The 15,542-nt window shown below is 34.6% G+C and overlaps 1 protein-coding gene across 1 annotated transcript in view; it reads right to left on the reverse strand.

Annotated features, from left to right (window-relative positions):
* The window catches only part of RFX6 (regulatory factor X6), a 56,084-nt gene that overhangs the window by 36,511 nt on the left and 4,031 nt on the right, over window positions 1-15,542 (reverse strand). Inside the window, exons 4-6 of the mRNA XM_023219083.3 lie at window positions 13,860-13,921; window positions 2,146-2,223; window positions 997-1,024 (exon numbers count right to left, since the gene is read on the reverse strand). Of these exons, the coding sequence (XP_023074851.1) occupies window positions 997-1,024; window positions 2,146-2,223; window positions 13,860-13,921 (168 nt within the window). The remainder of the gene's footprint in view (window positions 1-996; window positions 1,025-2,145; window positions 2,224-13,859; window positions 13,922-15,542) is intronic.

Here is a 15,542-nt window from a genome sequence, read left to right on the forward strand (position 1 = left end):
GTGTCCTTAGCTTGGCAGCATCTCTTCTTAATGATTAGTTAACTTGAGGATAATGAAGGCCTTATCATGTGTCTAATTAGCCATGCAGTCCCTGATGGTAGTCTAACTCATTTAGATAAAGTCTGTTCTTGAAGGAGGGGGTGGAGAGGAAGCCTAGGGAGAAAGATTGTATACACATGTGTACGTGTGTGTGCGCGTGTGTGTGTATGTGTGTGTACACAAGGTAGTAAAACAAACCATAGTGTAGCATAGCATTTGGGCTCCTTGATAACTAATAAATGTTTTGTCTAAATGGGTACAGTGCAAAGACCAATTCTTTCCATATCCTCAGCTTTAGCTTTTACATATTTAGAGTAGTTCTGAGCCTTTAGAAAGCTCTTAGTTGTGTTAATTTCTATAATCATCAAAGTAATGGTACACTATTATTGCCTTCAGGTATCCATAGAAAATGGTTAGGCTATAGAGTTTAATCAGAATATTTTATTTTAATTTTAGTAATAAAATTTGATAAGGAAAATTTATAAAGTTTATATTTAAGTGAAAACTTTCTGGATAATGATAAATAAATGGCCATTTAGTGGGTTGGGGGCCTCATATTATTTCTTAAAATATGCTTGCATCATTTCACCAAACTAATGGAGTTACACTTTGCCTCAGGTCCAGATTTACTACACAACACATGGTCATGTGTCCTTAGCTTGGCAGCTAATGATAAATGATAGTCTTTTTTTTTACAGTCTTGTAAGTATCTGATATTAGGTAAAGATAATTAAAAATGTATCTCTCCTAGGTTAACTGAAAGTTGTTTGGTAGATACAGGCAAAGATTCATTTGTTGTCACAAATCTAATTGAGCTGTATCTGAAGTCCTTTGTCAAGGGATTCCTAAAAAATAACATTTATTTCTACATTTGCCAAAGGGAATAATTAACATGTATTGCTCAGCTTGTGAGACATATTATAGCAGATGTAAAATTGCGATGAAAAGAATTCTTACCTCATTCTTTAGCTTGCTTCCAGAAAACCTTTAAAGATTAGAATATTTTCCATTAGTTCAGTTCAAACAAAATTACAGCTATAGCATTCAGTGATATGTAGACAACCTAAAGAAGCAGTAATTTCATACCATGATTAGGGAAATAAGCTGGAGAAATTTGCTTTTTTAAAAGAATTCAAGCATCTTTTTCAACTTACTAAAACAAAATAAGTTCTTTAGAAAAAAAGTAAAATGAATAATATTTTTAAAAGTCAGGTGAGATTTGAGACAAGTAAAGGACACTCGCTATTAAACATGTGTGTGTTCCAGCCTATATTTACATTTTATAGTGGGGTGGTGGCTAGTAAGCAGCCTTATGTTCCTTGTAATATCTAAATTTATCTTAGTATGACTCAGTGACTAAACGTTTTTTTTCCACAAGATACTTTACTTTTAAAAATAATTTCTTCTTTTAAGAGCTAAGAGCAGTTATTGGTAAATTATACCACAAGGCAATCTCAGATACAGATCTAGTTATTCTGAGTTTCAGTTTAAAAAACGAATGATGTGTTATCACTGGCTTCATTAGATGTAATCTCACTTACTAATATCCCCATGATAGTTAACAGTGGCTTAGAGCAATGTGCTTTTTATCTTCATTCATGTTTTACCTTTCATAGAAACCCAAACAGGTCAGTAGTTTCACCTTCGTAAGGTAAGATCATGGTCAAAGTATATGTGATTAGAGATTATTACAATACACTTTCTATCTTGGTAAGGTGCTAGTCAAGCCCATAGATCTTTAAAACAGGTTGTCTCAGAAAAAAAATTATATTTACATTTACTGCCTTTATTTTATTGAATCCAATCTGAAAATAGACTTTGCTTTATTAGTAAATACTAATTTAAAAGCAATTCTGCTTACTTGATTTCTCCTCTTCATCTCTCTGGAACTCCTAGTACACAATTAATTTCTCACTAATTATGACAAGTTATATAATTTGCCCAGGAAGCTAGATTATATAATCATCCTTACAAAGTGGACATTAAGGTCCGATGCTTAAATGGAAACATTTTGATAAGGAAAATTAAGAAGTCATTTTATTCAATAGGTATCACGCATATTTAAAGAAACACAGAGAATTTGTCTTGAAGATGGTGTAACTCTACCTTGTCAAGCCTTTTCCAGAATAAACGGAGTGGTAATATGCACTGCTCTCTTTGATGCCAATCCCATAGTAATGATACCTAGAGCAAAGACAGGAACAAGCTCTGTGTTAATGAAGGAGATTTTTGAAGAGGAAAAAGAGACTAAGGTGTAACTGAAGTAACCATGAATAAGAACTGCAAACCCTGATGACCTTTCTTTTCTGACATTTTTCAGGTAGGTAGCATCTTAATGTGCTATATCCCTCTTTGATAGCCACTACTCCTACTCATTGTTGTTATTTCTGACTCTAGGCTTGAAAAGGATAGGAGAATTACCTACTGACAATCCTCTTACGTCCCCCAAAACATTAGGTTCCAAATCCCAAGAATGTATAAATGTAGGCATTGGCTCTAAGTATATGTACTCTATGTATTTACAAATTGAGTGATTCAGCATGAATTTAGTCAATTGCACAAGAAAATGCTATGGTTTTCTTTACCATATCTATTGAGTGGAAAAAAGAGTATGACATTATGTGTGGGGAAGATCAATCTCATGCATGGGAATATGTTTGAAGCATGTGACCCTTTACACATTATTCTCCTCATGAGGGCTCAAAAGTCCAATTCATTATTTTCACTTCAAATTTTCGTGCAACAATGGGGAGAAGGCTATGGTGTAAATCAATGAAAATGACATGTGGAAAGTAACAGTACCATAGATAATTTATTATAAATATGCCAATGGATCGTGAGTCACAATACAAGTATAGCAGCTCACTGATTCTCAAATTATAGCTCATTCTCCGAAGCCACAAACTCTTGACATATTACACATCCATATATAAACACTACAAATATTATACACATGCTAGTGGAATAGTGGACATTTAGTGAGGATAGCCAGAATCCTCTAGCATCTGCTTTATGTGGTCAGTCCCTACTCTCTGCCATCCGTCCCCCATAACTACCTACTGTTTACCAACTCCTTCAATTTGCATTCATCTAACATCAGGAAAGGAATGAAAAAAAAGAGAATGAGGGGCTTTCCAGTGGACTTCAGCCTAATTATATTTTAAAACATTGTTTCTGAACATCACCATCTGAGTTTAAAGTGGATCCTTTAATCTGAGGATCCACCATCTGAATCCACAGTTCATCCATCTGGTTGAATGGATGAATCCTCAGTTCATCCATCAAGGTCCCCATCTCTGGCCTCAGCAGGAAAGAACTACTGGCCAAGAAGTTCCACTCCTAAACATTTTCAGGATCCAGGACAGGAGTACAAATGAAAGCCTACATACCATATGAATAGCTATTTGAAAACTATAAAGCGAGCTAACGAACTGCTAACAAAAATATTCCTGTTCTCTTACATTGACCATTTACCTCCATAATGATCCGGTAGGTATATATGAATTTAGCATTCTTAGACTCCTGGAGTTCCATATGGGAACATGGTGGTGGGGGAAGACCCACACCTTCACCCCATTTTTCAGCTCTGCCTCCTTTGTTCACTGTGAGGGAACTGGACTGCACATTCAAGATCCAGCTGCATCTGCATCACCCACTAACAGCTACCCCCTGGCCACACCTCAGTCTAGGGTTATGAACACTAGTGGAGCAGGTGGCCTTCTGAGGATGGACTTGGGACATGCCCAATACAGGCCCAAGAAATGGGCCTGGGGCAGTTTGGACAGGGAATTCCAGGGCCCCAGGGACCCAGAAGTGGGATGTGGTTTTTGGATGGACACATTTACTCAGGCTTTGGGCTCCTGCCTCGTACGAAGACAGCAGCTGGAGGACAGCCAGAATGAGCCCTCCCAAGTGGGAGGCCCAGAAATGGCTTCTCTCTTCTCAGGTTCTAAGGGCAGGACTGCGGCAGCAAACTTGCCTCTATTAATTCAGGGTCATTTGAGATGAAGGAAAAAGGATTTTTAAACATCAAAACAACAACAGCAGCAACAAATATTATAACAAATGTTTTCAGAAAGAGTTGTTATATTTGGGAAACAGTAATATATGGTGGTCAAGGTAAATGAGGATATTTTATGATTCTGGAAGACTGGGAAGATGTTTTCAAGTCCTCAATTTTGGTAGACGTATAATTATAGTCTGCTAACCTGAAAAAAAGGAGCCTCATAACTGCTCATTTTTACAGTACAGAAAAATAAATCCTATGGTAGATGGAAATAAAGAACCTCTAAGGTATAATGGAACAAAGGGAGAAATGAAGGAAATAGAAAACTTAATGGAAACTTCAAAATACTGAACTGAGTTATGTCTCTAATTAAAAATGAGAAGAAAGAAGCTTACTTAAGTCATAAAGACTTTACCGAAGGAGCCATATTAATAGATATAGATAAGGGAAATATTTAGAACTGTGAAAATAAACAGCAGATTTAGATGATAGTCACATATATTAGTAGAATTAGTTAATAAGCCAGAATCTGAAATAATTACTAATATTTCATTTGTTGGATTTTAGAACTAAGATACCAAAAGAAATGTTTATATATTAGAAGAAATAAATCAAGTAATGTTTGAAAACAGGGATCCATTAGAATGGAAAGATGTTGTAATTTCATGTTCTTTTTGCAAAGCTTACTGTTTGTTCATAAGCTTTATAGCTTAAATAACTGCATTTTAGCCACTTGCTAAGGCAATACATGTTAAACATTGGCTTAAAAATGTATAAGCTTCTTTTATTATAACTTCAATTTTCTTGCTTCTCAACTCTGATCCTCTTTTCAGTGTGGTAAAATGGTTTGCCATGTAGATTGAGAACAAACTACACTGTCTTCACAGGTGGTACACAAAAATCACAAGACAAGTCAAAGGGATGACCATGAGTTCAATAAATATTAGAGTAGATACTGTGCCCTGACCACTGTGCTGGTTGTTAGGACAATGATGAACAAAACAGACATTGAAAATCTGATCAGGAATGTTCATGTTTCCAAATCCTTCCCAAGTCTATGGCCTCCTGATACCTGCTGTCATGGAAAAGTGACTACACTGACCAGCACTGAGGCACATTTTACTTGCAGTTTTTAAAACCACCTGATATTCACATTTTTAAAAAATTGCTACATTTTAAGACCAAATAAATTCTAACTAATACAGATGTGTAACTTTTTTCTTATGACTTTTAAGGATAGAATGTTTTATTATGCAACATGTTTCTTATTGTTATAAATGACTATATTATTTGGCCCCCTTATTTCTGTCCCCAGTCATTAGGACAGAATATCTTTACAAATAGAAATATTTACTGCCTCTACCTATATCCAAAATACTTATATTCCAAAAGTAACTATTTTATATATACCTTAAAAAAGTGCTTTTTAAGTAATGTATGTATTTTATGTATAAGTCAAATGTAAATAACACCATAAACCCACACACAAACTGACACCTGAAGAAAATGACTTGGTCAGCGACATTCGGCTCTACAAGAGAGAAACGGCATATCCTTTTCCTATTAGCAATGATATGTTGATGTAGCTGAGCATATACTATCAATACAATCTTATATACATGACAGGAGATAGAGAACCAGTGAAAGAGCACACTCTTTTTTTTCCTACATATATTCAGTGCTTACTGTGTGCTATGTGCTGAGGATTCAAAGAGAGGTGGAGGAGAGTCTCTGGAGGAGTTGACAGTCTATTGAGGGAACAAATAACGCAGAAAGAGAATTGTAATACCAAATTAATATTTGCTACCATTGAAGCAGGTGATAATGAGTCATGATAGAAATAGTTACCATTTTTGAACATCTATTACATGCAAAGAATTGTATGTATACATGATCTCAAATTTTCACAGCAGCCTGCAAGTAGAGCAATATCCCCAATCCAAAACAGACGTTCAAAAATTATGTGATTTGTTTAAAAATGTTACAGGTTTGAAGGCAAAATTTAAACCCATGATTCCACAAACCATATTGCCTCCACACTCAAGATGCAAAAGATACTCTCTTTTGTATTGCAATTTTATTTACAATTAGAAAGTTCTAGTGAAATGTAGTTCAAATATGTCTGCCTTCACGCACACACACTCTTTATTCTTGTTTGGCAGGAGTAATGTAAGCATAGATAACTAATATGAATTATTAAGACCCACACCACTGATCTGGATGTTTCATATTTGACATTCCACATATAAACTCCCAGAATGTAAGCTCCCTATAATAGGAAATTAATAAACATTTGTTAGATAAATGAATGAATAACTTGAAAAATTAAAAATAACAATGTGTCACAAAACCATAAAATTTTGCCCATTAAGAGAATTCGTATAATATCGTATACTTAAACATATCACCACAATTTAAAATTTGGTAGAAATTAAAGAATCTCTTATCTAACATGATGTAAGGAAGTCTACTAACTCCTTTATCCCTATCACAAGTACTATATAAACTTGACCATTACTATCAGGATGACTGGCTTTTCATAAATAGCTTGCCATAGCCATAGTGTTGCCTTTGGTTTTTTTAACTCTCCATTGGGACAGCCCTTCTTCCATCAGGTCCTCGTTTCTGGAATCATACTTTAAGGCATATTTTTAACACAGGAAGCTTTGCTTGGTATCTCAGGGAAAACTCCTGAACTCCCTGAACTCCTCTCTTGGTCATTTACCCTATACAACTTTGTCCTTGTATCATTGGCATATCTCTAATGATACATGGCTTACCTCCCATACTAAACTCTAAGATTTAGAGGATGAGAATTTTATCTTTCCCTTCACTATATTCTTCATGAAAAATTACTATGAAGAAAAACCCTCACACATTTACTGGTTAAATCAATCTGTTCCTCTAGGAATTTAGAAATCAATAAAACAAATTTTCTTAAAGCTGAGTGTTTTCAATAACCACCTTCTGACACTGCATTTCCAGGTCATCAGTAAAACACTGAGATTGAACAAAAGTTGCGTACCTAAACAATATATATAAAGGGCATGAAATTGGTGTACTTTGGTGGAAAGACTGTTGCTAGCAATACAAACCTCAGTATTTTGCAATGACCACTGTAATGCTTTAGCACATTTCATACCCTGTTTCTTCTGGAGCCAACAAAATAACCTTTTCCCTTTAATCTTCCTTTAAGTCTAACTAGGTACATGTTGTCATCCGAATGATTTAGTGTCTTTGAGAACAGAGAAGAGATAATAAATGAGCAGCTTTCTGTCTTCCTAGTCACTAAAGATAAACCTCATAAAACTGGGGAGAGACAGTTCATGCAAAGTGTACATAAATTTTTCATCTCACTTGCAATATTTTATAGCATTATTTTGTGGTTAATAGACGACCCTAAAATAAATCTTGCTAGGGAGTATTTACCATGCATACTGTAATATAACATGAAGATATGCTGGTGTATGTTAAATAAAAAGTGAGGTTTGTCTCACTGTGGAAGAAATAGTTGTTTAAATTTATGTAACACTACCTAATGCTTATCCTGTAGGTTACTCTGAATAAAGATTCCCAAACATTTCACAGTTCCTTCTCCCTATATGATTATTATCCATTTCTATTAAAGAAAATATATGATAAATGCTCAAAAAATCCTGGGGATGATTAGCTAATTTTTCCAAGAAAATGTGTCACAAAAGCAGCTTCTATGATTATCTAAGAAAAGTGTGTTCATTTATTAGCAACTTTCCTCAATCTTATGTCAAATGACAGATCTGATTTAAAATTTATGAATAAAGAATAATAATTAATGCTTGTAGCCACATTTTAATATGAACATGTTATTAAAATATAACAGACTTTTAATATGACAAATGAAATTATTGCTGTTCTTTTTTACTACTAAAATATTTACCTCGTGTCTAATACTTTTCTTCATTTGCTGAGCAATTTGTACCTGCATCTATATTTCTTCTTTTCCATTTCAGTCTTTATATAGAATTCCTGAAACATATGTTCCCACTAAGCTAGTAGCCCTGATGTTAGTTTACACTACACAAATGATAACTGATAAGGAAATGATGGGATTAAGCTGTTCAGGGACTTGCAATAACTTGCTACGATAAGAGCAGCTGCCATATCAGTTTTATTAACCCACTAAATCACTACTAATAAATAAGATAATAGCTTTTGTCTATCATGTCTGAAAACCAAGATTTGGCTGATCAAAGTCTACAAAAAATTAAAATGTAACTTAAAATCAAACAGTCTACCATGTGGGTAAAATCTATTTGTGGGCTCCATTATGTTCTCCCTTACTTAGCCAAGCCATTCTGAGCAAGGGGAGGATACAAGGTTTTTGCTTATCATTGTATACGAGGGCCTAGTTAGTAACGGGACCCTCAGTAAAATGCTTATTAAACAATTAAGATGAATAGTGAAAGTTCTTTGCCAGCAGGCACCCTATTTTACAATTCTTTGCATCTCAAAAACTCTTTAGCATCACACTTTGTACATTAATGTCAGTAGGAATAGACTGATTATTCTCAATGCATTCATAACCATAAAAGATGCATGAATTATTCTTCCTTATTATACTTACAGAACTTTGTTTCATTTTTATTTATTTAAAACCTGAATTAAAAAATATTACAGATAATAAAACCAGGTATGTATTTTTGGGGTTGGTAGCAAAATTAAAGGGAAGAAAAGAAGAAACATGAAAGTAAAATCAGTTTTTATCTTGGTATTGGGAATGTAGAGTGTCCACTGTTGGGGTTGCTGGTTTTCTTGGCTGGCAGGGGATGGTAAGTGTGAAGGAACTGGATAGAGAGCTGAGCTGCTAATCTGCCTGCAAACTGACTGGCTTTGTCCCTAAAGCACTCGTTAGGTGCGCTAGAGTGAGGCTTCCTGAGCCCTCAGGTTCATCTTCAGAGATTTTTTTTCCATAACCATCAGAGCAGTGGCCTCCCACGTGGAACATTGAACTTGCCACTGAAAACAAATTATTCCATTTTTAATTGTTCCTAATGTTGACACTGGATGAAATCTGGGCCTACATAGTGATCCTGTGTGTTTAGATTTTCTTGTTTTATTATTTTTTTATTTTTGTTTTGTTTTGTTTTGAGATGGAGTCTGTCTCTGTCTCCAGGCTGGAGTGCAGTGGTCCGATCTCAGCTCACTGCAAGCTCCGCCTCTCAGGTTCAAGTGATTCTCCTGCCTCAGCTTCCTGAGTAGCTGGGACTACAGGTGCGCACCATCACACCCAGCTAATTTTTATATTTTTAGTAGAGACAGGGTTTCACCATGTTGGCCAGGATGGTCTTAATCTCTTGACTTCATGATCCTCCTGCCTCGGCTCCCAAAGTGCTGGGATTACAGGAGTGAGCCACCACATCTGGCCTATTTTTTTGTTTTAATGTACCTGTTTTAAATATTTTATCTCTTCCATTCAATTGAATAAATTCTGGGCTCATTTTATACAGTCAAACTTTTTCATCTTTCACTTTTAGTGAGGGAAAGAAGTAGCACATGCACAAATGTAAGAGTTGTGAAGACATTACTGTAATTAATAGCCAGTTATTTCAAAACTTAGGAAAATAGAACTTGAAAATAGACACCACATTCATTCAAGATTTTTAGGCCCTACTAATCGTCTCTTTGTCACATAGATTAGTGTTTTTCAAACTTTGGGTTTTATATAGGGACCAGTAAAATTTGGAGAGTGACATTGCTTCATGAACCTTAAAGACATCTAAGAACAATTTTTAAAAAGGAGGTGCTATCTCATGCCCAGAGTACAGGAGAACTTTTTGAGTCAATCATAATCTAAAATAAATTCTGTCTGATAGTCCCCAGTGAGATGACTGGACATACTCTAGCTATCCTATAATAATTTGGCACAAATTGAAAACTCATTTTTTAAGTAATCATCATCAGAACAGTTTCACAATGTTTGTATATGTTAGTATGCAATCCAAGGAAGTTAAAATAAATATCACATTTATTTATATTTTTTAAATAATTCAATGAATGTTTAGTAATACTATGCTAAAAGTACTGTATTAAACACTACAGTAACAATAAAATACATTTTGCAAAATTACTAGTAAAATTTGGAGAAATTATGATTCCCTGATTTTCTAAGGTATACTTACTTTATATTTCTGTTTTTCATTCAATTGTTTGTATTTCCATAGACATAAAAATATTTTTTATAAAATGTGTTTATGAAATAATAAACAGCCATTAGAAATGTTTCCAAAGATAATATGTAACCAAGAAATGTTTAGAACTAACATTAAAAGGCAGAAAATAAAATTGTGTTTGTGCTACAAATTTGCTGTTAGATGAAACACAAACACCTCTAAAGTAAGCACCTTATGATTGTGGCGTGGTAAAGTGTTTGTTCTCTGAAGAAGAATCTAATGTATTAATAAAGTTTAAGAACTGTTAAATCTGTAAAAAAAAAAAAAAAACTTAATAAAACTTATATATCAGAAATCAAACATTCAATTAAACAATTATTTGTTGATACGATTGATATTGGAAAAAAGGTAGTAGGCTTCCCAACTTTTACCAGTAGATAAAACATAAACTTTAGAATCAGGTAAACTTTGATTCAAATGCCAACACTGTTATTGTGTATTATCTGTGTGGCCTTGGGCAAGCCAATAACTTTTGAAATGCAATTTACTCATTTGTAATACAGGAATTCCTAGCTTCTATCATTATTGCAAGGATTAGAGATGAGTGCATGTATCTGTGTGTGTGTGTAGTACTCAATAAATAATAACTTTTAATTGTATTGCAGATGTTTTTAGATTGAGTCATTAATCTTTCATGATTAAGGATAGTGGGGTTGGAAGTATATTCACTCCTATGTTCATTCCTGTACTTTATCTCATTTAACTCTCACAACAATCCTATAAGGTACTGCATATCTACTTTACTGGTGAAAAGCTGAATAATCCTACAATAAATCACCAGCTGGAAAGCTGGTGTCACACAGCTCTACATGGAAACATCAGATTCATGTTTAAAGTTGTCCAACTTTAAAGCTTATGTCCCTAACCATTAGGCTATACTGCCTTTTGATATTCTATCTTCCAAGATAAAAGCTAAGCATATTTCTTGGAAATAAAGGCAGAAACATACCTAGCTAAGAATAATTATATCCAAAAAAATTATTATTTACAAGATATACGAACTACATTTTGCTATATTTTTTTACCATATGTAGTTTAAATATGGAAAATTAATTTTTCTCTATGATATAAAGATATCAAAAAAGTCATGTCACAAAAATCAAATGGCATATCAGCACAGCAGGAAAAAAAATTCAAATTGTTAATGCCTTGCTGTTGGGCACATCTATGGCTCTTGGATTTGAATAAATTGCCCAAAGTCACCCCATGTTGTTACATCAACCTAAGTACTAGAGCCCCACTGTGACACAAAGGACAGGGTTAATGATTCATCCCTAATCCTGAAGGCTCCTTCTAGGATTAATTGACTTTCCCTGCAGCCTGCCAGCCCACCCTCTTGTAGATCCTGTCAAGAGGGTTTCTCTTCATTGCTTTGCCTCTTTTCCCCCTATTTACTTTAAACACTATCTGATCTTTCCCCAACCTACACAATTCAGTAGGAATCAAATTGAGTAGACACCAGTCAGTTAAACTGATCAAACTTTGAAATAAAGTTGACTTGGTTAGAAAGAAGGGACCAGTTTTGCCTTTTTGAATCTGACATTTTATTTCCTCTTTCCAGGCCACGATAATGTTAACATTAATTGCAATCAATTAAATAAGTATTCATTGGTACTCTATCATGTATTGGCCAACAGAAAGGATATAAAAGCGAATGAGACAAAGTTTCTGTCCTCAAAATATGTATTATCTGTTTAGAGGAGGAGATAAGTTAATTTCACATTAAGATAGGTACCAACAAACTGCCATAGGGTGCAGAGAAGGAGCCTACAATAAATCAGTGGACTCAGAAAAGATCTAAAGGAAGAAGTTCAAGAGACATTCTTTCAAATGGGTAAAATTTCAACACACATATAGGGGGAAAGGCATTCTCCAGGGGAAGACAGCATAAACTTAAACAAAAGACTGACAGTTGGAGTGAATCAAAGGTTACTGGGATGATTGTTTGGTGAGCACATAGGCTACATGCTAGAAAGTGAGAAATAGGTGACATAGTAAAATGAACTTGGACTAAATCCTGACGGACCTTGAATGTCAAGTTGAGGAAAGTGTGTCATTAATAATAGAAATTATGAGCCAGCAGAGGTTTTGAACATAGAAGAGATATGATTGAATCTGAACTTTAAAAGGTCAGTCTGAAAAAATTGCATGAATGGACAAGAAAGACAGAGTCAAGGCCGGGCTATGAAAGTAGCAATGAGGAGAGGCATATTCAAAAGAATTCAAAAAGTAGGACCTATTTTTTGGCAAGTGTCTAAAGCTGAGCTATCCAATAAAGCAATAAAGCCACTGGCCATATGTGGGTGTAAGCACAGGAAATGTGGCTAGTCTAAAGTGAGATGTAATGTAAGTGTAAAATACACACTAGATTTCAAAAACGTAGTACAGAAGGAAGAATGTAAAATATCCGATTAATGATTTTTATATTGATTCCATAGTGAGATAATAATGTTTTGAATAAATTGGATTACATAAAACATTAAAATTAACTTTGCTTTTTCCTTTTCACTTTTTAAATGTGGCTTCAAGAATTTTTTGAATTGAATATGTGGCCACATTATACTTTCATTTGTCAGTGCTGGATGTGATGTCAGGGCAGAAGGAGGCAGCGGACAAGCTAGAAAAAGAGCAGTAGAAGAGGGAAGAGGGCCTGGATAATACTATGACAGAGAAGCTAGAGAAGTAGTTTTCTGTATTTATTTATTTTAAGAGGGCATTATCAGTTGGTTCAAATGCTAGGCAGGAGCCAAGGAAGATGGGTAACAGTAAAAACCAGCCATTGGATTTTTGCCCAGGTAGAGAAATGGACTAGGTCAGAGGGATGTGATCAGTGGTAAGGGCAGCAACAATTTAAAGGGGGAAATACTAGAGCAATCATGAAGGTTGGAGCTTTTTTCCTTCTCAGCATGAAGGAGATCTGGACATGCTTTTAGGCAGAAGGAAAGGAGAAACTGAAAACACAGCACACAGAGAAAAGAGCTGTTGAATGAGAAACTGTACCTGGGAGTTCTCCAGAGACTGCCCCAACACAGAGGAAAATTTAAAGATAATGTGTGACAGCTTATTTTATGTTTGTATTTACATTAAGAGATGACCAAACAGGTCATTTGTGTATGTCATTTGTCTTGAAGAGAAAAGAAGAAGATATCAAGAAATTATTTTCTGGGAAAGAAAACTAGAGGAAGAACCCGAAGCTTGCTAAGGCACTTCCTTCCTGCTCGAAGCTCTTTAACCCCTGGTTTGGGCCTTGCTCTTTGGGAGCCTTGTGGAATCTGCTTGGTTCACTATAGTTAGTCTCATACATTCCTCCTTCGTGACACTGGTGCCTTCAGTAATGACTTCAAGATTATGAAAATGACTCATTTAAATTATTTCAGCAGAAATAATAATATATTATGATTTTCATATGTAAAATTTGCCTTTTAAACATTATTCTAAAATCTACTTTTTGTTTTTTTTTTTTAAGTTCTCACAGTTGATAAAAGTCTGTTTCATCAAGAGAATGCCTGGTTCTCTTTGTACTGACAAAGACAATACTTATTTTACATTTATGTCAGTCTTCATGCGCAAGAGCAGAATCTGACATATGTTCATTAGTATCTTACTTTGAATGGCCTCTTGTTCCAAGCCGCCTTGTTGTTAGGAGGGGAAACTTCTGGCGAATTGTCTAAAAAGAAAAACGATTACTTTAGGTTTTAGAAAGTATATGGTTCTAATGCGAGCCACTCATAGCCAATTACTTGGGGAAAGTAAATGTTGACCTCTGAATGAACTGTGAGTGAATACTTAGTCTGGAAAAAGTAATAACTTACACATATTGATAAGCAATACATCAGCAGAGGCAGGGAGATACTTTTTTTATTGAAGTGCTCTACTGACCTTGTCTCGATTTCCAAGGCAGATGATACTAATATCTGCTTTTGCTGGATGGTACTACCAAAGCAATTATTACTTGATTAATGTATGGAGTGAGAAGATTTGGGCCTCTTCATATAATTCCATACAGAGATGTACCCAGAATTTAAAATCTATTCCCAACCCAAAAGGACATATAAAACTTTCTCTGCCTTACTGTATCTCCATTGTAATGTTATAAAATTTTTGGTTTGTATGTTCCTTTCTCTAAATTTGCTAAAATTAGGATCTGATGAAAAATTGTTTAAAAAGTCTTCTGCGGAAAACCATTTCAAACTCAATATTTGAAGATCCATACATGAACTTTAGAGAGCTCGATGGCAAACTATGTATGTGTTAATTTATTGGAGGCTGGGTCTATAGTTTTAGCAGGTTTTCAAGGTGCTTCATGACTGCCAAACAGTTAAGAATTATTCCCATAAGGTGGACTCACAAAATGGTAATGTTGATATGGATATTAGAAGTTGTCTTATCCAAACTCCTCATTTAATAGAATGAGTAAACAGAATTTTAAAGAGATTAAGCACTTTTCAGAAGGTCTCACAATAAATTAGTCCAGTCTAGGCTAGAACCTAGATTACCTCATTACAATGTATAATATCACACTCGCTCTGTAAATAGATAGGTTAAAATAAACTATTATTTTTTTAAATGAGAAGCTGGACCATAGTATTCATTATTTTCTGGACAATGAGTCCCTCTACAGGTTAGAATCTGGATTTCAATTTGTAAAAGACAGTATTTGAGACCCAAGCTTCCTAAAGTTTTTCTGGGATATCCTAGGTTCTCAAACACAGTATGACATGAATCTTAAAGAACAAGGCTTTCTTAGGAGATTGATATTGATTCTTAAAATGATGTCTCTCTCTCTCTATATATATATAAGCATAGTAATGTCAGTTATACAGATTCCCATCCTAACCATACTAGTTGAGTAGAAAGAATTATTTTTAAATGAGAGAATTCTAACCCATCCCATCATAAAATCTTGGGGTTTGGGATGTAAATATAGAAATGGAGATTTAGGAGAACTTTTAATACATTTTAAAACCTATTTAAAAACTCATATATTTGGACTAGCTAAATAAGGATAACCACTAACCACTAATTGCATTAGCAAGAGACTTGTCACTTCCATTTAATTTTGCTTCTTAACACAGGCCACTATACACTTTAATGCATCCCTCTTTGAAGGGAAATGCTACTGCTTAAACGAAGCTTGACTTAAATTCACATTAGATCTTCTAATAGTTAGGGTTCTAATATTCAAAATCAAGTTATAAACATATAGCAATTCCAAACAGAGTCCTTAAGACAATTTCTGCCTGCAAAACAAATGTCTCAATATTCTCTAAGAGAACTTACACAGATGA

Source organism: Piliocolobus tephrosceles, chromosome 5 (genome assembly GCF_002776525.5).
Source record: "Piliocolobus tephrosceles isolate RC106 chromosome 5, ASM277652v3, whole genome shotgun sequence".
NCBI lineage: Eukaryota > Metazoa > Chordata > Mammalia > Primates > Cercopithecidae > Piliocolobus > Piliocolobus tephrosceles.